Raw genomic sequence first — 27,129 nt, 5'->3', positions numbered from 1 at the left:
CTATTTTGAAACTTACTTAATCATAGCCAAAAACTCCCAATTAGGATCAGACATGTCATAATCTCGTTCATTTTTCAGACGAGCTGCTTCCTGATTAGCTCTTCGTTCGTCTCTTTTCTTCTGTATACCTTCAACAGCTTTTACACAGTTGGATTTCCTCCGAGCTGAAAGTAATTTGACAATAAATAGCTATATAAGTAATAATCTATATAACTAGTCACTACTAATTTTATCAACACTTTAAACCAGAAAGGTATACTGTTCATTTCATTGTTTCATTACCATCAACAATGTTTTTGTTTTTTTTATAAAATTAGCAGAACTGACTGTCCCTTATGTTACAATTATTTTTTTCAGCCAAAAAACTAAATCATTATCTGTGTGACATTGTCAAAAGATTTCATGTATTCAGTGAAAGCAAACTTATCACATAAGTATCACCAGCCAGTTTTTAACTATTTAAGTCCTGTGGCTCTGGAACCACTAATCTGAAAATCATCAACATCCAAAAGCATGAAAAGTAGCTTGTCTTTACAAATAAAGTTTAAAATTTCAGGATTTGTAGAAGCATACGTGTCATGCCTAATACCATAATACGTCCTAGACGGGCGTATAAAAAGGAAATAGAAAGCGCATTAAAAGGAATAAGAAAGACTACCTACCCTCTGGTATTCCCCACATTATCTGCTGCACTAATGGCTGTGGATAACCTACTTTATGTCCTAAAGAGAATACACAACTTAAAATTATAAGGATATGGATCATTTGAACAGAAATGATTACCTGCAGCCCCTTTTGGATCTGTATCAGGTTTATTTACTGGGTGTCCATTAGATACTGGCTGTTGTTGTGCTTGATAACTCAGTCTTGACTTGGCAGAAGATGGAGCAGCAGCTGTATAATACATTAAGATACATATTACTCATACAGTAGACACAATGTGATTCACTGTGAAATAGGGACATTTATGGTGACTGTAGGTGACACCAGATTTACAGCCATGTCATATGTACATGTAGGTAACACCAGATTTACAGCCATGTCATATGTACATGTAGGTGACACCAGATTTACAGCCATGTCATATGTACCGAGTGAATTAGTCACATTCACTGTGGTCTTTAACTGAATCTCCTTCATCATTTGTTTATGTCCTAGTGTGTAGGTATTTCATGGCATACAGCCCTTAAAGGAGAAACACTGTACAAGACTGTATCCTAGCCATTAAATGAAATTTTACATCACAGTTGTATTAAACCGTTATCTATATCTCAATGACGCCCCGATAATATTGCTTCTCAATCCTTGAGCATTAGTTGAGTTCCTAGCACCTCCATTAGTATAAGTTTCACTTTATATTTATGAAGCAAAATCAAATATTAGTGCTGCTATTTTCACAAGATATTTATTCGAAGGATCATTCAGCATAAATTTGGTTGAAATTATCCATGGGTAATGTTGGTTTTAGAGGACAGAGAAGAGTTTATTTTTATAAAAGTTTGGGATGTCAGACAAATACCAAGTGTTGACAATAACTCACATAGCAAGCAAACGATTAATAGTTAGTTAGAAAGCACAGAAAATGTGCATTGTGAACTGATTTTTATATCCGATTCAATATAAGACTATGTTCAGTTTTGGTCGCTTCTTTAACGCCCCACTGAAAATACAAAACACGATGGCAGAGAAATTTATCCAATAAAAGAACAGAGTTCCAATATCCTGCGTTGCACATATTTTATCTGTTCTGTCCAAGAACAATAACTAAAAAAAAATTTTTTGATCTTTTAAAACTTCTTAAAATTATCGTACTAGAGAGTTAGAAGACTTGAGAGCAATTTCCGATATATCTAATATTTCCAAGGGGAACTCATTAAAACTATTTGATTGGCACTTATTTCTGAAATTGTCTGAGACATTGCTGCTATATACCTTTGATATGAATTTGATAAAATCTGGCAAAAATTGTACATGCGAGGAACACTTACAATGCAATTTTCCATATAATCAATGTTTCCAAGGGGCATCATTCTTTTAAAAATAATTGATCAGCACTGATTTTCGAACTCTTTAAAGACATTGCTGATATAAACCTATGATATAAGTTTCATAAAAATCTGGCAAGAATTGTACACATGAGAGTGCTAACGATGCAATTTTCCAAATTATTAATGTTTCCAAGGGGCATTATTCTTTTAAAAATAATTGATTGGAACTGATTTTCGAACTCTTCAAACATATTGCTAATATAAACCTATGATAAAAGTTTCATAAAAATCTAACAAGAATTGTACAAATGAGAGCACTAACGATGCAATTTTCCATATAATTGATGTTTCCAAGGGGCACAACTTTTTTATAAATAATTCGTCGACACAGATTTTCAGACTTGTCCAAGACATTGCTGATGTAAACCTGATATAAGTTTCATAAAATTCAGGCAAGAATTGTACAATTGACAGCGCTAACAATGGAAATTTCCATATAATTAATGTTTCCAAGGGGCATTACTCTTTCAAAAAAATTAATTGACAATGATTTTAGAACTCGTCCAAGACATTGCTGATATAAACCAATGATATAAGTTTCATAAAAATCTGGCAAGAACTGTACACGTGGGGGTGCTAACAAGACTGGATGGACAATAAATAAGATATCAGTTACAATATTTTAACATTTCCCCCCCAGTTCATACATGGAAAGCTTATAGATTGAAACTGTCCATCCATATTTAGTAGATCTTCCATTTCTCTACAGAATGACACCAGGTGAAAACAAATAACCTACCTTTCTTTACAACATTAAGCTGTCTAGCTGTTGGTCCATCACCATCAGGTTTAGTTCCCTGAAAGGAGTTCCTCATAGTACTCATTACTAACAACAATAATATGTATAACTTTACACACAAGATTTTGGTCCTTTCATAAGAACAGTTTAAGAATAAGAACACGTTTGTCTGACACAGAACAGTTCATTATGTCAAATAGTTATCCAAGTACTGTTAAGTGTAACTAATAATCAATAAAGAGTTTTCCCATGGCATTCAGGATAATTAAATATACATTCAAGTTCAGATTTACTAATTAGACTTATAGTTACAACCATGACAATACAATAATATTCCCTTTTGTTTTCATTTGGAAGCTATTAATATGAATGAAAAATAATATAAAAATGCTTTACCTTTTTTAAATTTTTACATACTAAGCAACTTGATGAAATAATTAAGATTCTTCATGGATATGATATATATCCTGAGCACACAGATTAAATTGTTAATAATAATCTACCTTAGATGATTTGCTTTCCCTCCCTATAGGTGCAGGGACAGAGGCTAAATCTGGATTCAGTAGAAATATAGCCTCTATTTCAATCTAAAATAACAAGATAATCACATAATGCAATGAAAACATATAATTTAATGTAGGGTAGAAAGTCCAAAAATAGTAATTCAGTTTCAAGATAAATTTATTCTGTGCACTTTGCTTAACAAAAGAATAGCATTTCTAAAACCATTTTTGTATTTTAATATTCTAGTTATTTATTTAACAACTTTTTAATTAAAATTTTTTTTGTCAAAAATTCAATAATTATCAAGCTATTATTATGAAAAACAGTTCCAGTCAGTGTCTTATCTATAGACTGAATTTGTGGTGCAAGAAAACATATTCTTTGCAAGATTAAAATTAGATAAATTTCATTTTAACTATGTCATTCCCATATAAACTGTACAATAAATTTATTGAAATATTGTATCCAAAACAAATTGTTTCAATAAAATTCTCTTATGAATCTTATCAATTATAAACTAATTAATTGTGACTTACTATCTGTTTACCCATATTAATCATCTGTAGAAATTAATTTGAATGGTTAAAATTCTTGCTTCTTAAGGGAACAGTGTTGGGTTGCTGCCTCCCAACATCTCCTTTTATCATAATCATTTGTAGATGTGTTTTCTACAACCCTGTTATTTCCTCTCTAAGCAATAAGTGTATTTGCATGAGCTGTCTATTTTTCACATATGATTTATAATTGTGATTTATGCTATCTTACAAACTGAGGAATACAGATTTATACATGTACATGTAATAATACAAACATTTCAAGACCTGTTACAATGACATTTAACAAAGTATAGAAAGATTGAATTGTTATTGGTACATGTATATACCTCTTTTATATTCATCATATTTCTTTATTTTTTACACCAGACTCAATTGTGTCATTTTTGTTGAGCCTGCAACATTTGTAGCGAAAGCCATACATAGAGATCCTAAATTCCGTCAGTGGTGGCAGTATTAACATTAAGGTTGTAGTCTGTTGTTCAAGTTTTTTTTAGACATCAATAACTTTGTCAAACATTCATGGAATTTTAGGAAATTTGGAAAGAAGCTGGTTTATGACCAAAATACAGTATCCAGAGCAAAATTTTGAAAATATTTATTTTCATTTTCCGTATTTTACTGATAAATGGACTTTGTTTTTTTACAGTTAACAAGTAGATATAGTCTGAGGTTAAAGTTTTTCAGTCATCAATAACTTTGTCAAACCTTCATGGAATTTTATGAAATTTGGACAGAAGCTTAGTTATGACCAAAATACAGTATTCAGAGCAAAATTTTGAAAATATTTGTTTTCATTTTTCCGTATCCGATAATGGACTTAGTTTTTTATCTAAACAAATAGATACAGTCTAGGCTTAAAAATTGATACACATCAATTACTTCATCAAACCTTCATAGGATTTTATGAAACTTTCAATGGCAGCTTTTTTATGATTAAGAGATAATGTCTGAAGCAAACTTTTGAAAATATATTCATTTTCAGTATTATTCTGATGAATGGACTTAGTTTTTTTACAGTTAACATTTACAGACAGTCATGACAGTCTGGGATTAAACTTTTTTGACATGATAAATTTGTAAACCTTATATGAAACTTGGACAGAAGCTAATCTTCAAGTCCATGAAATAGCATCTAAAGAAAAGTTTGAATATTTTTTTTATTCTGCAGTTTACTGATAAATGGACTCACTCTTTAAGTCAACATTACACTTTTACACTGACTGCAGCAATCGCAGGTGAGACACAGGGTTCCGCTGAACCCCTTTCAAATTTTTATTTAAATTCTTACTTATTTTATGCGATAAAATTCTGATAATTAATATCATTGACATTTAACTAGATTTCATAATTATTTTTTTTAAATAGTTTAGAAAATGTATATATATATAGTGCCTCATAAGACAACTTTGGTTGAGTATTTGTCTTATTTTATTAATGTACGATGTATATTATATAATGTGTATATAACTTTGTGGACAAATATGTGACACTTTAATAAAATAAATTATCCTTATATAAAGAATAAGGATTTAACCGATCAGAATGAACTTTCTGACAGTTGTACTTAAAATCGTACTTCTTTTCCTTTCGTCTCTCCTTTCTCAAACCATTCTACAGTGACACTCTTAGACTCTGGATTGGTTCCACTGATTACAGCTGAATGTATTCTTCCTGTAAAAACACATCTTGTCAATGAAGAAATTCAATAAAAAAGTATGTTATGCATTTTGATAAAGAATAGTTATTTGACTCAGTACCTTTTATTTGACACTTCAATTCTTGGTATATTAGAATAAATATCACTCAATTTCTGGTAATTACCAACTGTTTTGTATTTTCAGTTAATTATTAATTTAACATTTGTGTAATCAATCATGTGTCAGTCAACAGCATAGTCATATAATTATATAATACCAAAGGCATGTCATGTGTGACAATAAACTTCATCAACTTCAAAATGTACTGTAAAACTGTTGGAATTTTATGATAATTGTCAAAACAACTGCTAGCTGATACAAATAAGAGAAATAAAATCTTAGAAGAGGAGAAAGGAAAATTTATTTCAAGACAGGTAGAAGTTATTAAAAAGTATGTTTAACCATGTTACAGGAATAATATTTTCAATTAATATTTTAAATTTCATGTATATAGACACAGACATGACATGTAAATACAGATTTTTTTGGCACTTGACAGTTTTCTGTCTAAAATCCATCGGAATACCAAATACAACTAATTTTATCAATTCTACAATTCAAAGCATTAGGTATATCCCATTCCCTCTTTAAGTCTTTAAACACATGATAGTTACATTAAACACACCATAGTTACAATACTCAAAACGGTTCACTACTAATCACATCAACCTGAAATTATAACATATAAACATACCTGAAACTCAACCAAAGAACCTATATATATAACTAGCTAGTCTGAGATGTAACAGCCTTTTTAATTAGGACATGCTAGACTCAACAATATCCTGTTGATGCCAATATTTTGCCTAAAGTTGTATTAAAATCCAATGACACATGATTGAGGCATGATGAAAAAGGCTAAATATTGTTATTTAAGAAAATAACTCCAACAAGATGACAATTTTAGTTATTTGGTTTTATCTGGCTGATCAAAATGGCATAGCTAGGTAACTTTCAAATCCAGGTCCGTTCGCCCTAGAACCTGCTCGACATGGGTCCGTTCACCCTGAGTTTTATTTTATTTTATTGTCTTGTTATAATATTATGCTACAACATATTATTGGAATAATGTATGTTCAAGTGTGTGTTGAAAATTGAGTATATCTATGTTGTATTGCTGCTACCAGATAATTATTTTCCTTTGGTTTGCACTGAAGTGAGAAGGAATGCAAGGTATTTAAAACAACTGAAGACCAAATGCAAGTTATTTGTTTTTGTTGTTGTTTTTTCCTCTTTTTTCTTTTCTTTTTACATGTTTTACCAAGTTATCTGTATGTATATAGTTTATAAAAGAATGATTGATTCCACAATCCACTTCCATATATAACAAATTTGTCACTGAAAACACACTTGAGATTAAAGGAGACAAGCTGTGAAAATAAATTTCATTACAATTTGTATATGCTTTGTTTTTACTCATTCTCAGCTTTCTTGTAACAACACCAAAGACAATTCAATTCGTTGACAATCAATGAAATCATTAAAATTAATTCCAAATAAAAAACGACTGTAACAATGATGCCAATCATTACGAGAAAACAAGCAATTAACTTTTAAATATTTCCATGTTTTGTACACGATTTTTTAATATTAATGAATTTTCTTTAATATTTTTCAAATAAATATGGGCAGAGGTACATGTATATATAAACCTTAATACCATTACTATTGATATATATATTTGTAATAGGGGGAAAGACTCTATATGGGCAAAGCAAACCTAGGGCAAACGGACCCAATACCTTAACTTTCCAGTGATATTGTTGTCTTTTTTCAAAACTACCTCGACCCTTTTATTTTGGGAAAATTAGGGAAATTGGGAATTTTTTAAAACAGTTTTTTTCACGTAACATTTTGAATTGTGAGATATTTTACGGAAAGGAACTTTTTGGGGAGGGGAAGGAAACGAAGATATTGACGGTACTTAATACATCGAAAACACTGCAATGATTCTAATAAGAAACCCCGGATCTCAAAAGCGCTTATAATATCAAAAAATTAACATGATTACGAAATTTACGTCCATTACTACCAATGCCATCACCGTTTGGGGAAAATGTATAACTTTTTGGGAGGAATTTTATGCCATTTTTTTTAGTAATTGGGAATTTTCTCTAGGCGAAAAAGCTGTATCTCGGAGGTAATTTGAGGCAAACAATATCACTGCTTTCATATTCTCAAACAAAAATAAATAAGTAAAAAGATACATGCATGTACCCCTCCTTACATTATGGTCTGAATATCAAACCCATTCTTGCAATATACATTTTGGTTTTTTGCCAATATCAAAGGTTATTCCGGGAATTTCGAGGACTTGAGGTATCAATGCTTTTCATTGGGAATATGATACACTGTATCGCTATTTGTCATCCATTTCTGGCCTTCAGGCATTCACATATTTTGTTGTCATACAAGATATGTCTGACGCAAGAATTGATTGTTGGTATGTAACCCTACTTTCAGCACCAGGGTTCTCCCTGGATCAATTTTCTTTTGCGCCAAATAAAAAAACACATTTTTCGTTAGAAATTCCTTCCAACAAAAAAATAATCAGTTTGTTACATTTTTGTCTATTATAATTCTACATATAAAAGGATAAAGACTAAAGTCAGAGATTTTTCTTACTTTTGAATATATTTCTTCATGACAACAAGTTTTGTTTTCTAAACCATTGTCAAAAGAAAAAAGTCGAGACATAAAACTATGCTTCTAACACATGCAACACTAAAATGATTGTAAAGTACCCACTTCAAAACAGTTATTTCTATTAATGTTAAGGGATAAAATTTAAAGTCAGAGATTTTTCTTACTCTAGAACATTTTTTCGTCATAAAAAGTTTTATTTTCCAGACCATCGTAAAAAGAAAAAATTCGTAAGGGTTCCGCGGAACCCAGTGTCTCGCCTACTTTTTGCTGTTAATCACAGGCTCAGCAAAAATGAGGAAAAAAAATAATAAAAATATTCCTCTCTATACTATCTTTTGATTGTAAGTAGCTTCTGTCCAAATTTGGTAAAAATCCAGGATAGTTTATGAATCTAATAAATGTTTTAAAAACTTAAACTGCAGACTGTATGTAATGTTAACTGGAAGAAAAACTAAGTCCATTTATAAGTAAAATACGGAAAAAATGGAACAAAATTTCCTTCTTGATACTAGCTTTTAATCATAAACAAGCTTCTGTCTAAGTTTGGTACAAATCCAGGATAGTTTAAGAAAGTTGTTCAAATTTTAAAAACTTTAACCACAGAGTGAATGTAATGTTAACTGGCAGAAAAACTAAGTCCATTTATAAGTAAAATACGGAAAAAATGGATTTTTTTTTTTACAAAATTTACTTCTGGATACTATCTTATGATCATAAACAAGCTTCTTTCCAAGTTTGGTAGAAATCCAGGATAGTTTAAGAAAGTTATTAAAATTTCAAAAACTTTAACCACAGAGTGAATGTAATGTTTCCTGGCAGAAAAACTAAGTCCATTTATAAGTAAAATACGGAAAAAATGGATTTTTTTTTTTACAAAATTTACTTTTGAATATTATCTTATGATCATAATCAAGCTTCTGTCCAAGTTTGGTAGAAATCCAGGATAGTTTAAGAAAGTTATTAAAATTTCAAAAACTTTAACCACAGAGTGAATATTTGTGGACGCCGCCGACGACGACGGAATGTAGGATTGCAATGTCTCGCTTTTTCGACAAAAGTCGAAGGCTCGACAAAAAGAGGAGACGTTAAAACTATGCTTCAAATGTGCGTTGCTACAACGATTGTGAAGTACCCACTTCAAAACAAATATTTCTATCAAAGTTGACTTGTAAATAAATCCTTTATGTGACATGTGATACCATTTCATTAAACAATACAATCAACACCTTTATTAATTAGTCCATTGTTCAATTTGTTGTCGAAAGCTATAAAATGCAATCAGCTGATTATTGATTTCTTTCAAAATCGTAACAAGTTCAATGTGAATTCCCAATTGTCTGATCAGTGAAAAAGTACGAAAAACCTAAAAAAAAAAAAGTAGACAAGATGGACGAAGTCGAACAGTTATATTTCTTTCACCATATATGAATTTTAATCGCTACATCTTTTTTTTTTTGCAAAATGCGAAAATGGCGAACCGTCAGCATAAACCCTGTTCAGCACTCTTGGCTATATGGTGGCCGCATGTTTTAATGGTGGAGAAAGCTAGAGTACTTGGAGAGAGAGCCTACGACCTTTCAGTTAGAGACGCAACAATAAGAAAAAAATACGGGAAACAATCATTTCCTGCAACTGTGACAATCACAATTTCTCATTAAGGATTATCGTCTGCATTGGGTTCATAGACTACCTAAAGTGTTATCATGTTAATACAAATCCCTTCTGTAAAAATAAAATTGTTATAAATTGTGATGTTAAAACATGCATATCCAAATAAAATGCATTACTGAGCCGAGTTGAAAAATTAACACATACCATACACGCACATTTTAAACTCGGTTAAGTTAGAATAAAGTGTCAACTTAGCGACTAATTAAATCTTTAAATTTCAAAAAATTGAATTTTTATAATCTTGATTAAGTTTACAAAAGTTTTTGTGACCAGGACCAGTCATAAATAGTTATTTATTAGCAACCGATTTGGGTCATATTATATTGATTGTTTACCGTCAGTTCTCTGGATGTCGACATTTACACCGACTTTCAGTTTTCCCATTTCATCCATGGCTAGTTCAAGCTCATATATTATCCAAGAAAGATTTTAAATTAAATCAAAATTTCATATTTTTTCAGGTCATCCGTTAAAAAATTTGAAAGGCATGTACGCATGCGCATTGTTTTGGTACCAAACACATATCCGGTAAAGGCATGAACAGAACGGTTGGTCTCCGGCTATCCTCTACGTATCGATGTTAGAGAAAACCAATACAGAACAAAAACGGACAAATAGTGGAAAGAGATAACCACTGATCGTTTAAACATATCTTATTGTTCAAAAGGACAATTGGATCAACTAAGTAACGTCTTCACCAAATGGCTTCATATAAAACTTATTTTATGTTAATTCTGATGAAAATGGGAGGTTTTTTCACCTTTCATTTGACATCCATTTGCCCAGATACCTTCAAAAAGAAAGAAAAAATAAATAAATACTGTAACATGCAACCTGGCCATTTTCTCACAAGAATCAGAGATCGTGATACATCTGCAAGAATACTATTCAAATGAATTGTTCACATTGAAAGTGGTTTATTCGTATGTCAACATACAAGTCTTCATGTATTTTTCATTGTAGAAGTCTAAAGTTTGCATTTGGCTACTCACATGTCAGAACCAAATGCTTAAGACATACATGTTTTATTAGAATTGGATTTCAGATTCAAGAGTTTAAATTTGAATATTATTTGATCATTGTGTAAACTTGAGACCGAAGGCGAAACTATGATATACCATAGGGACATCCATGATGAAACTCATAAGTTGAAAATAAACTGACAACGTGTTAGTTATTAAACAAATAATTAATTTGAAATATTTGATACATCCTTTACGCTTTGAGAACAATCAAATAATTACTGAAATGAAATGACAAGTGACGAAGTTGTCTTGAGCTTGGATGTCGAGTAATGAACTCACAATGTCTCAAGCCATTGACTTAATTACTCTTGATAAAAACATATAAAGCTTTGTATCGCATGGTGTCATTAAACATATGCGGATATATATATATATATATATATCAGTTTGAAAGAGAAAGAATAGAAGTCGATAAATTTGAGTGGATTAATACCGTCATTCAAGGTTTGTTTGAATGGTATGAACACATTTAGAAAACAAAAAAAATAGTAGATGACTTTTTTTTCATCGTTATAATTAATAACACAATTTACTGTAGAACTCAACAGTCAATCAATTTTTTTTTCTCGGTTTGTATTTTCGGTATTCCACACATAATAACACAATAAGGGAAAGATTGCCAATGGCTGTAACTGACAAGGCAGTGCCCACAAGTAAAATGAGAGGACACATTAATATTGGGTAGTTTTAAGCGAGACATCTAGCTCATGACATCAATAGCTCATGGAAAACTGGGAAGTCACCATTCACATAAGAAACAGCGTTTTTATTCTTGTTCTTCATGCTTATTAAACAGCTACTGGAATATTAAAGTTCGAACTACTCACATATCCAAGCGACTACTTAGGCGTCGATATTTACCGATACTTTAACTGCTGTATGCCTGTACCAAGTCAGGAATATGACAGTTGTTTTCCGTTCGTTTGATGTGTTTGAGCTTTTGATTTTGCTATTTGATTTAGGACTTAATTTCCGTTTTGAATTTTCCTTGGAGTTCGGTATTTTTGTTATTTTACTTTCAACCACATTAGAAAATGCATTAGCGGGAGCATCAAGAGACTTTAATTGTCGAATGCGCGTCTGGTGCAATAACATTGGTAACATTGATGTTTTATTCAGCTACACATAGATATAGGAAGATGTAGTATGAGTGCCAATGAGACAACTCTCCATCCAAGTTACAATTTATAAAAGTAAACCATTATAGGTCAAGGTACGGCCTTCAACACGGAGCATACATGTTTAGAATATACATATGCGTAAATATAAATAATCCGGCTTCACATGAAATTGATAAATCCATTGTTATTTAACAAAAGTGCTATGAATATAAACACGTTATTTTTTAAAACATTTTACCTTACTGTCTATGTATCTTTGTTTACAGTAAATAAAGAATGGAACCACAAGAAGCGAAGAAACGGAATACCACAGGGAAACGAGAAAATTCTTATTCTGCCGATGTTTATACTCCGGCCAAAAGGCACAGGAAAGACCAACAAGAACAAAACCGACATCACAGACATGAAAGGTCAGAAGGACGAAACAGCTGGGCAGGCTTTGAAGACAATCAAATCTCTGGGAGAACAGAAAGATTTAACAGTTGGTCAGCCTATGCAGACAATCAGGCATCTACAAATACAAAAAGACATGACAGCTGGTCATTCGGTGAAGACAGTCATACACTTAAAAGACGCGACAGCTGCCCATCCATTAAAAACAACCATAGTACTAAGAATACAGAAACAGATGACAACTGGTCAACACGTCAAGACAAACAGTCACCTAGAAGTACAGAAAGACATGGTAGCTTGTCTGCCAGCAAAGACAAACAGTCACGTAGAAGTTCAGAAATACATGGCAGTTGGTCTGCCAGCAAAAATAGTCAGTCACTTAGAAGAGCAGAAAGAGGTGACAGCTGGTCAGCAAGTAAATATAAAGACACACGTAGAAGTCCCAGAAAATTTTGCAGCTGGTCATCTAGTAAAGACAAACATACACGTAGAAATTCAGGAGGACATGACAGTTGGTCAGCTAGAATAGACATTCAGCCACCTAAGAAGACAGAAAGATGTGTCCACAACTGGTCAGACAACAAATGGAACCCGGCAAGTAGGAGAACATCAGAACGTAGTAGCTGGCCAACCAGCAAAGACAACCAGACACCAAGGAGATATGACACAGCGAATGACACTGAATTTGAATTCTTTTGGAAATCACACTCTCCGTACAGTCAGTGGTATCTAAGTAATTTCACAGTCGATGGAATCACGTTTAATTGCACAGAACAATACATGATGTACAGTAAAGCAAGTAAGGAAAAACTACCATAAATAATTACGTTAATTACCCATATGTCCATGATTTTGGCAGAGGCCAACATACTATAATATTTTGAATCTTCGTGTGCTTAAACCCTTTTAATACATTAATCAGACAGTTTCCTGCAGATGAACAAATCTTTCTATAGGATATTTTCACCTTTTCGTAAGTACATCTCGAAAACCTTTTAATGTAAACATTTTTTTAGTTTAAAAGATTGTAAATCACACGAAAGAAAATATGTTATAAGATAGTACTATAAAAATCCTTGGGTATTGATATGTATTATTTTGCAAATTAAATGTTTTGAACTGATCAATAAAAGCTTTATTTCAGTTTTGTTCAAAGATAAAGACACAGCATCTAAGATTCTAGCAGAACACGATCCCCGTGAACATAAGAAACTGGGTCGTAAGGTGAAAAACTTCGACCAGCACACATGGGACGACAACTGTATGGATATAGTTATATGTGGGAACATAGCCAAGGTATAGTTTATTGTTTAGAGATCTGGTTAAGCACTACCAAACATTCTCAACTGCCGCATAAGATGAATTTTATTAACGTGCATAAACTAAAGCGAACCATTACATTATTTACACAAACTCCATTTTAATTGATCGTGTACTGGTATCCTTTTTTGGTATTATTCTAGTTATCCAGGATTTTGAGGATTACTGTTATCTGTTTTTAAACTATTCTAGTTATCCAGGGTTTTGAGGATTACTGTTATCTGTTTTTATACTATTCTAGTTATCCAGGGTTTTGAGGACTGTTATCTGTTTTTATACTATTCTAGTTATCCAGAATTTTTGGGATTACTTTTGATCTTATTTGGTATACTATTCTAGCTATCAAATATCTTGTCATATTTACTTTGATAGTAATTTATAAATGATCGATTTACAGCATTATACTTTTTTTACTTACAGTTCGAACAGAACAAAGACCTAATGAGAACTATTTTAAAAACGTTCCCTAAAACACTAGCCGAGGCCAGTCCATTTGATAGGATATGGGGTATAGGACTATCAGCTGACGACCCTAGAGCTTTAAATAAGGAAACTTGGAAAGGAAAGAACTTACTTGGACATGCTCTGACAAAAATCCGAGATCGGTTTATGGAAAAGAGGGAGAAGGGAAAACAACAGAAAAAAGAACAGACGAAAAACACCGAAACAGAAAGAATAAGGAAGAAGAAAAGAGAATTAGACACTAATTTTACAATTTAAGTGGTCAATTTCATTGTATTTATATTGTCTGCAAATGCATGTGTTGTCACATAGTTTAAAATGTTGTGCTTGAATTATACATACACAATACAATGTCTTAAGAAAATGATATTCTTATTTATTTTTATACTTCGAAACAGTTGCGTTTTTGCGACATGAATTTTCCTAATCTAGACTTAGTATATAAACCTACGATAGACATCTTATAGAATCTGAATTTTTTCTACAAATGTTGATAAAATAGCCATCTTTGTTTCCAACCCTATTTAATCAAGAAGCACTAACACTTACTAAGGAACTCTTCCAACAAGTGTACAAAATGTTAAACTAATCATGAATGAAAAAAAAATATATTCTTTTTTGACAGATATATTTCCGTGAAACTATTTATTACAATTTTTAAAACCCGAGAGCTAACATCACTTTGTGCATGTCTTTCATTCTATCAGGACCATGCGTTCCCCGTTGTTTTATGTAATTGTTTTGGACGTTTTTTTTGGAAGTTGTTTTTTGTGTTAGACAGTCCAATGTTTCTGGAAGTTCATGTTATCCTTTTTATGTTTTATAGAAACACATATTGTGGTATACAACTCAATACATATATTAAATTTCCTCTATATACAAAAAACAAACAAAAAGGGACGACAATTTCTGTCTGTGAATGCCATGACCTCTTCCAATAACTAGGACAACAGATACTTCAGTTCGTTAAATTTTAAGGAGGAGAAGGCAGATACAAGGTTATACCAACTAACATCGACGGAGAAGTGACAGCATACATATCAATGTATCGATTCAGGCTTTTAAAATCCACCGCAATTTTTATCAAATGAAGATCAACATTTAGTGTAAACGAGGATTCGTATGAGTATTCAGGGCAGCAGTCGATGGTTACACATTTCGAACCTTGTAAACCCAAACTTCAATTAAATTAAGATGGATAGTCGGAACATTTTTCAAAGCCACACGAAACAATTGAAATCGCATATCTGAGAAAACGGTTTCCAAAAGTACTACAATCATTACCGTGAATCACTTGAAACCGATGAAATTGGAATACCTAAGACAATGGTTTCCACCGGTAATACGTTCAATTCCGTGAACCACACGAAACCAATGAAATTGACAAACCTCCTGGTTCCCATCGCTAATTAATACATTCAATTCCGTGAACCATATGTAATCGATGAAATTGACAAACCTGGAAAAAAAGGTTCCCACCGGTAATACATTCAAGTCCATGATCAACATGAAACCAATGAAATTGACAAACCTGAGAAAATGGTTCCCATCGCTAATACAGCTAATACATTCAATTCCGCAAACCACATGAAACCAATGAAATTAAACAAATCTGAAAAAAATGGTTCCAACCGGTAATTCATTCAATTCCAATTCCGTGAACCACATGAAACTAATGAAATTAACAAATCTGAGAAAATTGTTACACCGGTAATACATTCAATGCCGTGGACCTCATGAAACCAATGACATGGACAAACCTGAGAAAATGGTTCCCACCTGTAATACTATCGATTCCCTGAACCATATAAAACCAAGAAAATTTACATACCAGAGAAAATGCGACCATTTTCACAAAAAAATCTTACGATTCAAATGATCATGTTTTTTTGTGTGAAAAGAGCCGATGGTTCCCAACGGTAATACAATCAAAATACGTGAACCATATGAAACCAATGGTATTAACATACTTCACATGGTTCACTCCAGTAAAACAGTAAAATCTGCGAACCACAAGAAACCAATAAATATTGACATACTTCAGTAAGCAGTTCACAAAACTTCAGTAAGCAGTTCACAAAGTAATACAATCAAACCCTCTGCAGGTATATTTTTCGTGTAACATCGGTTGTGAGACATCTAAAACATATGATTGTGTTCTTGCAAGTGACGTTAACTGGAGTTTTCTAATTCTCGTTTTCAACTGCAGCCGCCTCATGTTATTTCACATCAATTAGTACAACAACAACAACAACAAAAGCGAAAATATGTCAAAATCGGACAGAAAAACTGTATGGTCTGGTTCAATATGAAATGTCCAGTGTAAGTGAGAAAACAACGTTGGAAAACCACAATAATATTAGAGTAAGCTCTGTTATACCAAACGCTAATGATCTTATCTTTGCTGTTGTGGCGAATTCGACACGAGTGAAAATTATAAAGGATATATATTTTTTTTAACAACGAAAGGGAGTAAGTATACTATATCATACTGAGGAGCATAGAGTAGAAAGTTTCGATCGAAGCAACAATCTATCAAAGAAACTACATCTCTTATGTTCCTGTCTTCAAATATAGCCGATGGAATTGTAACTTAAGCACATAAAATTGAGAATGGAAATGGGGAATATGTCAAAGAGACAACAGCCGAAGGCCACCAATGGGTCTTCAACGCAGCGAGAAAATCCCGCATCCGGAGGTGGTCCTCAGCTGGCCATTAAATAAAATTGTGTACTAGTTCAGTGAAAATGGACGTCATACTAAACTCCAAAACATATAAATGAACTAAAATTAAAAAACATACAAGACTAACAAAGGTCAGAGGCTCCTGACTTGGGACAGGCGCAAAAATGCAGCGGGGTTAAACATGTTTTGTGAGATCTCAACCCTCCCTCTATACCTCTAGCCAATGTAGAATAAAGAAACATATAGCAATACGCACAGTAAAACTCTGTTTAAAAGAAGTCCGAGCCCGATGTCAGAATAGGTAACAAAAGAAACTAAGCAAAATGACAATGATACATAAATGAACAAAGGACTACTAACAGTTACTGACATGCCAGCTCAAGGCCTCAATTAAACTGAGTGAAAGATTATGTCTTCATCATATGAAAATCAAGTACAATCCCTCCCGTTAGGGGTTTAGTATCATACCATCATAAGATATATGAGAAGAACATAACCCATATCATGCCAACAACTGGTTTTAGAATAAATGTGTTTATTTCCGATGCAAAGACCCTGTGAGTGAATCAATATTAATACCAAAATATGCAATCCTTAATGACTTGACAACAGTATCGTAAATATATCCTTTCCGAATAAGTCTGTTTAAAGGTTTTGTTAGCTTTTGAGGTGAATGCCGACATTTTTGTGCTTTGTAAAGAATATTACCATAAAATATTGGATGTGAAATACCTGAACGTATAAGATGTCTGCATGTTGATTTATATTTACGAATGATGTCCTTGTACCGATGATAAAATTTAGTAAATGTTTTGACTAGTTTGTGATATCGAAAACCCTGGTGTAATAATTTTTCAGTAATACAGAGATTTCTTTCGTTGAAATCAAATACGTTATTACATACACGAGCGAATCGAACAAGTTGAGATATATAAACACCATAAGATGGCGACAAGGGAACGTCATCTAAAAATGGATAATTAACAATAGGAAATGAAAAATCATCTCTTTTATCATAAATTTTGGTATTAAGCTTCCCGTTAAGTCTCTTTTATCATAAATTTTGGTATTAAGCTTCCCGTTAAAGATAAAGTTTGGTATATGCCTCTACGTGGCGAGTAGATTTTTGAAAACCGGACGCCTACTTTTTTAACATTCAGTAAAGTACAAAAAATATATCTGTGTTCCATTTAAATGCGATAAAATATCGTATTTTGTAAGATTTTCAGAATAAATTCAACAAACTACGTAAAAAAAACGGAAAAGAAAGGATATGATGTACCAATCTATGATACAAGAGCATACGACATCACATAAACACGATAGCAAAGGAGCAGTGTCTTTATTGCTGTCCTTCATCTAGAAGTCACATTGAGGCCTTTAGTATACTAGTAGTCCGTGGTTCCATTGACATCTGATGGTTTTTTTAGGCCCCGGCAAATCCTAAAAAAGGCAGTCAGACGTCAGAGCCATCTCGGACTAAATTGAATAATGAGCAAAAACTTTCATCTCAACGCAAGTTCAAGATGGTCCATTACACCTGTTTGAGCTGAATTCTTTGCTAAATGTTGGTCACAGCTGTGGGGTAATATCAACAAATTATAAATTATTTCTGGCAAGAAATCTTACAGATTCTGTCATACATTGCTCAACAATCGAACAGTAGCACACAGAAACAGTACAAATATTAAGACACCCACGCATCAAGATACAAGTGTATGTTAGATAACATGGCAAGAAATTACGTATGAACCGGTCAAATAATTCGGATGGGCTGCATACCAATTCTAATAAACCATGCCAAGAAATCCTCGCTAAAAATTCCGGTCGACCTCTTACGGCACCCATTAGTAGTTAAAGATTTGATTTCATTCAACAAATTAATTTATTACCTGCATATACGTGTCGCTTAGAACACAGCCATATACCAAATGGTCAATATTAATCATCCGTTTTAATTTGCTCTATGGGATGTTTGCAAAATTTCAACGGAGGCAATTTCTTGGCATGTATCTGACCGAAAGCGAGAATATGAAATAACACACACGCAAGAAATTATCGCAAGAATAAATACGCGAAACTGTTACAAACTTTTTTTACGTTTCAACTCAGCACAAGAAACAAACTGTCAACAAACATTCACGACAGGGCTTACAAGTACTAAAGAAATATGTCAGCGGTGCATACAAAGTATGAGCTAATTTCTGTGTCACTGATGAGTCTTTTGTAAACGACACGCGAATGTGGCGTACAAAATTTGATTCCTGGTATCTATGATGGGTTAATTTACATCAATCCTTCAAAATCAAACACTGCGGTTCAAGTGGAAATATTGAATTTTGAGGATACTGTTGATGACATTATTTGACTTAAGTCAACTCCCTAACATTGTTAACTCTTTAAGTAGTAAACTGTTTTACGAAGTCGTTTAATGGAGACATCTCGAAATTAAATTTGTTATATCTAGTTTTAAGTGAAATAACTTTTAACATAGTGTATCAGCTTGAATACAAGAAAAGAAAAATTGTGATGGAAAGAACACAAAATTGAGAGATGTGAAAAGAACATTACCGGAGGATACTTTTGTTATGCCCAACATATAACATTATTTTACTAATGGTTCTTATAAAATATGACTTATAAAATGTATCTCATAACTGAAGATATCTTGTTTATTGTTTACTGAAAACTATACATAGAGATAAACATATCCTCCAAGTTACGTGTTTAAAGTTTATAACGATTTTATTTGCTCATAGATACAAAAAGGATCGGACACAAGTTTAACCAACTTATGAAGTCTTCTCCTTTACATAATATTACAATAACAATTATACAGAGCATGCACAGTTCAGTATATATATATTAAAGGTAATAGTAAAATGAAGCATTTGCACAGTCAGAGAAGAAAAAGAAAGAAAAAAAAAAAAAAAAGCCTAACGCAATTAACAAGGAAAAGGATAGAGAATTGAGAAAAAGAAAAGAAAAGAAAAAATATAAATAAAAGAAAAAAAAAAAGAAAAAATATTAAATAATACAAATATAAAGAAAAAAAAATAAATGAAATTCTGTGGACACGATGTTTTTTGTTCAGTCATATCTTATTTGATTATACTACAAGGAATCTTTTTGATTTTTTTATATATCTAAAGACTTCTTTAAAGATTTCACAGTTTTCCTCGTATGTTAAAGTTTGGCTACCCTCAGTGAGCAACTGTAGATTTGTTGTCACTTGTAGACGATGAATGTTGGTTAATAGATCGTTCCTTATATCGGCGTATTTATTGCAATTAAAGAAGAAATGAAATGAATCCTCACGCAGAGCGCCACAAGCACAATATGGACTTTGTATTATATTTGATTCAAATAGGTCGTTATTTAGAAATGAGGCTGAACATCGCAGCTGTGTTAAAATTACACTCAATTTCCGCGGACCATACATAAAATGCTTAGGTACAGTCTTTGCTTCGTATGTATTATTCAACAAATAGCGTTTGAACTTAGATAGGGTATCAAGTGTACGGATAGAATTATCAAGTTTGTTCCATTCTCTGATGGACGAGGGAATAAATGCAGAATTTGTTAAGGAGAGTCGACAAAAGGGGACTATTAAGTCATTGCCATTACGCAGTGGATAAACAGTTGTACTTTGTATAGTTGGGGGAATTAAATCACATAAATATTGTGGAGCGAGACCATTGTACATATTATAAAATAATTGGAGTTTTCTTCTGTGCCTCCTACTGTGAAGGGGTTCCCAGCCAGTCTCTAAATATAAATATTCGGTTTTAGTAAAGATTGGCAGTCCTGTTACAATCCTCGCAGCTTGCAGTTGAAGTTTTTCTAATTTGTTTGAATAGCAAATACCACAATTGTCCCACACTTCGCAAGCATACTCAAATATAGGACGAATATATACCAGATACATTTTTTCTAAGTTCTGTCTTTTCATCTTAAATTTTAATTTTCTTAAGACTCCTAAATGCTTTGTAATATTTTTGGAAATATTTTCTACGTGCTCATTCCACTTTGCGTCCTGGGAGAGAGTTACACCTAAGTGTTTATGACTTGATGTGTTAGATATTGATCTTCCATTGAAAGAAAAACTTAAATTACTTGGAATCTTAGTATTTGAGCAAATCATTATTTCCGTTTTATCTGGGTTAAAGGACATTAACCAATTTTTTGACCAATCATTGAGTTTGTTTAAATCATGATTAACTACTACCTCTAAGTCTGTAATGCTTGCGGTGGAATATCCCAGCGACGTATCATCAGCAAAAAGTCTAGTCAGTGAAATTAAATTTTCGCCAATATCATTTATATACAGCAAAAATAAAAGGGGACCGAGAACAGAGCCTTGGGGAACCCCCGCAGAAACAATGGACAATGACGAAGACGAATCTCTAATAACTACTTTTTGTTTTCTTTGAAAAAGATAATTTTTAGTCCAAGCAAGTAAATTTCCCTTTATTCCATAAGAATTCATTTTATATATAAGTCCATTATGCCATACTTTATCAAATGCTTTGGAAAAATCACAGAAAACGAAGCAACTGAATTCTTTTTTTTCAAGAGAATTTAATATTGTGTTATAAAGTTCAATAAGTTGATGTACAGCTGAATGTTTAGGTAAAAATCCTGACTGATACATATAAATAAGTTTGTTCCTATGTAGATGGTTATAAATATGTTTGTAGACTACCCTCTCCATTACTTTTCCTACACAGCTAATTAGGGATATCGGTCGATAATTAGATGGTAGGGATGCATCTGCTTTCTTAAATATGGCAATTACATTGGCTATTTTCCATGAAGAAGGGTATTTACCTTGGGACAGGGATTTATTAAATATAATTTTAAGGGGTTTTTCAATTTTTTGGGGGGATATTTTAAGCATCCTGTGACTGATTTTGTCTGGCCCAGATGCTTTTTTAGGATCAAGTGTAAGAAGTATATCGACAATTTCACTCTCTGTTATTTGAATATCACTAATTATACTTTCCGTTCTATTCTCAAATGGGGGCATCTCAACATTTTGTTCCTCAAGTTTTGATATTGACGCGAAGTATTTATTCATTAGTTCACATTTGTCAGTATCGTCATATACAATATGGTCAAAATTTGGCTCATTATTTATATTTTGAATTGGTGGAATTGCGTTATTCCCCTTATTAGATTTTATTAACATCTTCATTATTTTCCAGTAATTTTTAGGATTGGAATTATCCAGTAAAGAATTATCCAAATTTTTTTCAAAATTTTCTCGGGCAGTTTTTTTCATATTATTTACCTTATTTCTTTGTTTTTTAAATCTTATTTTATCACTTTCTTTATTATTTTTTAGAACTGTTTTCCGTAACCTATCGCGAATTCTAATTTCCTTTCTTAATTGATTATTGAACCAAGGTTTGTCATTACATCTTATTGTTATTTTCTTTGTGGGTATACATTCCCTAGCTATTTCCAAAAATATTTTTGTAAATTCATCACACATATCATCGACGTCCTCAAAATTTCCTATCTTGTCACTCCAGTTAGTTTCGTCCAGATTGTTATTAAATTTAACCAAATCTATTTTGTCATATTGCCATATTTCTCTTTTGAATGTAGTTGATGTTCCCTTTGGGCAGTTAATGTATGCAATAGCTGCATCGTGGTCACTTATATCTTTTGAGATTTTTATAACATCAGAATAAGCGCATACAAGATTTTCACTCAATATAATAGGATCTAATAAAGTGCTTGAATTTTCCGTCACTCTAGTAGGCTTATCAATAACATTTAGAAAACAAAAGGAATTCAATATATCAACGAGTTTGTTATTGTTTTCACAAAATAAGTTAGAATTAAAGTCACCGACCAGCACGATATTTTCGTTTATCTGGGTGGCCAACTCGATTGCATATGTTAATCTGTGCCAATAATCTGGGTCAGTCCATTGTGCTCGATATGAGTTGCATAGTAAGAAAGACTTGCCTTTGGCATTTATTTCAACCCAAATAGTTTCGTCAATGGAATTTTCTAGTTCATGTTTTCGTACCATTCGAATCTCGTCTTTGGCATATATAAGTAGACCACCACCCGCATTTGTTCTATCTTTTCGCTGTATTATATTTGAAAAGCATTCTAGAAAAATAGTACAATCGTCAATCCGTTCGTCAAGATGTGTCTCGGTTAACAATAGAATATCAATATCTTCAGCAAAGTCATGGAGAAAGTCTATTTTGTTCCTTATACTTCGAATGTTAAGATTACAAAGTGAGATTGTATTGTCTAAAGTATTATTTAGTGAACTGCACGAACTTGATCTTTCTGGACCCGGATTAGTTTCAATGTTACCTACCATAAGTATGAAATTCAATACGAAGAGAAGAAATACTGCATTTACATTTGGATTTAAGCTTTGTAGACAGAGCAGGGCAGCAAAGAGGAACGAGCAACGCAGGTTAGTTAATAGTATATCTGTATATGAAGAAGGAGGGTGATTTACAAATCTTCTTGATTTCCTCGTATGAGCATGAAACATTCCTATGGCCGCTCTATATGTCTCTAGGCTGTTACCCATTCGGTAACAAGACTATGACTAAACATCTTGAGCGACCAAAGTTCTGTTTCATTTTCAGTGCAGTGATAAACAAGCCATCGTGTCCACAGTCGTAAAAAAGAATAAAGTATGAACAAAACGTAAGTAAGTGAACTATGTAAACTTTACAAGTAAATCTACAAAAAGTTGAAAGAAAATTTAATACCATTTGGTATGGAATCAGGTGTTTTTGATAAATGGGATATAATCATTTTAGTTAAGTTTTACTTACGATACAATAGTATGTGTATAACAGAAAAAAAGAGGTTATTTACAAAAGAAAATAGCAGGAGTTCAATCACATAAATTTACAAACTTACATATAAACATGCATACATTCATCCACATTGAATACATACTCACATTCAGACGTACAAACATACAAATACATAGATATATTAATCGTACTATTATATACAAATTTCAACACTCATATGGTATTGATGTAAGTCCAAAGCTCATTATGGAAATGGTTTTCGAAAGTTCGTGAAGATAGGCTATTCAGATAGAACTTCCGAGTGTTACCTTATCATTTAATAGACATTAATTTTCGTTGTATTAAATACTAGTACTAAAAATGTTGTATGATTATTCATGTATAACAATAGATACGATTATAACATAAATTTGAATAACATACTCTAGTCCACAAAAATAAATTAGGCAAGTTTGAAAAAACGAAAAAACAACAAAGTCTAACAATTATACTCGTATACCTATTACTGCGACAGGTTCTCTTTCAGTGCAGGAACATTTTTGATTTGACTATGAATATGTATATATATATATATACATGTACTGAAAGTATGTAATAGCGTCGTCGCTAAGGGAACAAGTTACATTTATATGAACAGCGCCTAGAGGCTTGAAAGCGTTGTCGAGCATTTTTGATTAAAACGTTTAAATATTTGAAGAAAGAAAGAAAAAAGAAAAAAAAAAAGAAAGAAATTTTATTCTAGAATGTAGTCTTTTAAAAATTCATTCTTTATTATCAATTTATGCGATTACGCAGTGAAGCGTGAAATTAAATCATGTAGTAAAATTCACCTGTTTAAATATATATGGAAACTTTTATATTAATTTGAGCAATTGCCATCAAGGGTGTGTTTGAATATTGAGTTTGATAATTACGACCAACTAAGAATTTAAGTCGGCTTTTGTTTTTGGTTGGTTTTATTTCATTTGTGACGTGTATTCAAAGAATTACATTTCGAATATATGCCCTTGATGGGGAGAAAAAAAAACTAATTAGGCACACAAAAATGTAACAGCCACTATGTTCCGTCAGTTACTTTGTTCCGGCGGAACTTTTCAACTAGTTATTTCGTTCCGATGGAACTTTCCAACTACGTAGTTGTTTTATTTCGAGTGCAGTCGAAAAGTTCCGGAAAAAAGTAGCTAGTTAAAAAGTCCCGGAACAATGTAGCTAGTTGAATAGTTCTGGCGGAACAGAACAACTAGTTACATCGTTCCGAATATACCATATTTCGTCCTTTTTGTAGAAAGAGGGGGAAGAATGAGTATCAGTATATATAAGAGCAAATCATTAATTTACAAGAATACCCAACGCACTGAAAGGGGTTTCTTTGGGGACAAATATGCAAAATTTAAGTTGTATTTCATACTCGCTCACATAAAACGGAATAGGTTGCATTATCATGCAAATTTAGTATTCATAGTACCCTCAAGAGAGGGAAGAATACCACCCTCCTCATGTGGTTCTTTGCATCAATTCTCCGAATGGAACTTTGTGACTGGTTGATAAGTTCCGTTGGAACTTTTGGGCTAGTTTGTTAGTTCCGGTTTTGACTTATTTGCCAAAGAGGAACTTTGTGGCTAGTTGATAAGTTCCTTTTGACTTTTGTAATCAGTATCTTGGTTTCCCTTTGAAAGGTTCAAATATAATATGTTGCGCTTTTACTTTGCATCAATTCTCCAAATGGAACTTTCTGCCTGGTTGATAAGTTCCGTTGGAACTTTAGGGCTAGTTTGTTAGTTCCGGTTTTGACTAATTTGGCAAAAAGGAACTTTCTAACTAGTTGATATGTTCCGTTGGAACTTTTCAACTAGTCACTTTGTTCCGGTGGAACTTTTAAACCAGAGGAAGAACAAAGTAACTAGTTAATAAGTTCCTCCGGAACTTTTCGGCTAGTTAGTTCTTTCCGCCCGGAACTTTCCAACGTCGGAACAAAAGAGCATTTACAAAAACAGCCCATTGCATTTTAAATGGACGAAATAATGAATCAAACATCATGCGTTTGTCTTTATGTTTTACAGTATGTATTTTTGAGCGATCTAGATATAACTGAAGATTTGTATCTAAATCCCTATCTTAATAGATATGAAGTTTTATATTAGTAACTTGTTTTAGAGTTTTAGTTACAGCTTCAAGTTGTATTTTGCTGTTAAGTAACACAGTTGTTTAATAAACAAACTATATTTGTTAAGTGTATCTGAATGGTGTCAATTTCACTTTGAAATATAAATTGCAATGAACAAATGTAGACATGAAATATAAAAGGTACTGAACAAATACAGACAAAAACAAAACAAACATGACAACATAAGTAAAGGGGGAAAAAACACAAACAAAGAGTTTACAGGACATATGATATGATATTATTTTACGACGCTCGATAGTTAATCGTGGTCCTTGACACCCTGATTATTCTCGTCCTGTACATCTTTGTTATTACCAGTACTATCATCAGGGTCATTGCTTCTCAGCAAGTCACGAATATCATCGTGGTTAAGAATTAACTGTTTCATGGAAGCCTCAGTCTTTTTAACATAAATGCGGCCATCATTTGTCCAGTAAGCATGTATGGAATGGCGGTATTTGAGATCAGCTAGCTCTTTGACCAGGTTGGTTCTATGGGTTGTAAGATTTTCAGTGATGAAAATTTTGCTCGGATCACCCTTTAAACCTTTTTTTGCACTGAACACTTTTTCGCGATTTCTATAAGAAATGAAGCGCACGATGACTTGTGATTTACCGTTTCGGACTTTACCGATGACATGTGATCTGCTAATGTCTGATTTTTGGATTCCTAGATCAAGCTTTTTGTTACAAACATCTAATATAAGGTCGTCGGTATTAACCGGATGCATTACTTTACCATATCTGTCAACCGGGACCTGAATATTATGAAATCGAAGGCTGGTTCTACGGGAATACTGTTCTTGATTTTCAAGACGATTTTCAAGAAGACCGATTTTCTGGTATAGATCGCCAATCTCTGAGTTGTAATCATCTAGTCGGTGTAAATTTTCAACCACAATTTTGTTTAAGGATAGATGGTTTGCGGCTTGTACTGCTATCATTTGTCTTTGTTCTGCAATTTTTTCTTCTTGTTTTTTAATTGTTTCAGTCATAGGTGCAATGTGCTCTTCTACAGTGGATTTGACCAAAGCCTGAATTGTTTTGTTTAAGGAAAGTTCTATTGACTCACATAGTTTTAAATGGACTAACAAAACAACAACACCACGATAACTATGAATAAGTATAAAACTAATATTAACAATTAATAACAATAATGTTACTATTACTACTTAAAATAATTTTTATCATTACTCTTTTAATTTCCTAATGAAATAACTATATATAACAATCACTGATCATGAAAAATCCTCGGATAATTTCAGGGTTTTTGCCGAATCGATTCTAAAATTAAC

The 27,129-nt window shown here is 32.5% G+C and overlaps 1 protein-coding gene across 1 annotated transcript in view; it reads right to left on the bottom strand.

Moving 5' to 3' along the window:
- LOC127735931 (kinesin-like protein KIF2A) overlaps positions 1-10,361 on the bottom strand; it is a 32,192-nt gene extending 21,831 nt beyond the window's left edge. Inside the window, exons 1-6 of the mRNA XM_052246378.1 lie at positions 10,198-10,361; positions 5,425-5,519; positions 3,291-3,374; positions 2,788-2,845; positions 784-894; positions 17-164 (exon numbers count right to left, since the gene is read on the bottom strand). Coding sequence (XP_052102338.1) covers positions 17-164; positions 784-894; positions 2,788-2,845; positions 3,291-3,374; positions 5,425-5,519; positions 10,198-10,255 — 554 coding nt within the window. The 5' untranslated portion in view covers positions 10,256-10,361. The remainder of the gene's footprint in view (positions 1-16; positions 165-783; positions 895-2,787; positions 2,846-3,290; positions 3,375-5,424; positions 5,520-10,197) is intronic.
- Between the last annotated feature and the right edge of the window lie 16,768 nt (positions 10,362-27,129).

This window comes from Mytilus californianus, unplaced genomic scaffold, assembly GCF_021869535.1.
Source record: "Mytilus californianus isolate M0D057914Y unplaced genomic scaffold, xbMytCali1.0.p SCAF_1, whole genome shotgun sequence".
Classification (NCBI taxonomy): Eukaryota; Metazoa; Mollusca; class Bivalvia; order Mytilida; family Mytilidae; genus Mytilus; species Mytilus californianus.
This window is presented reverse-complemented; position numbering and strand designations above follow the sequence as displayed.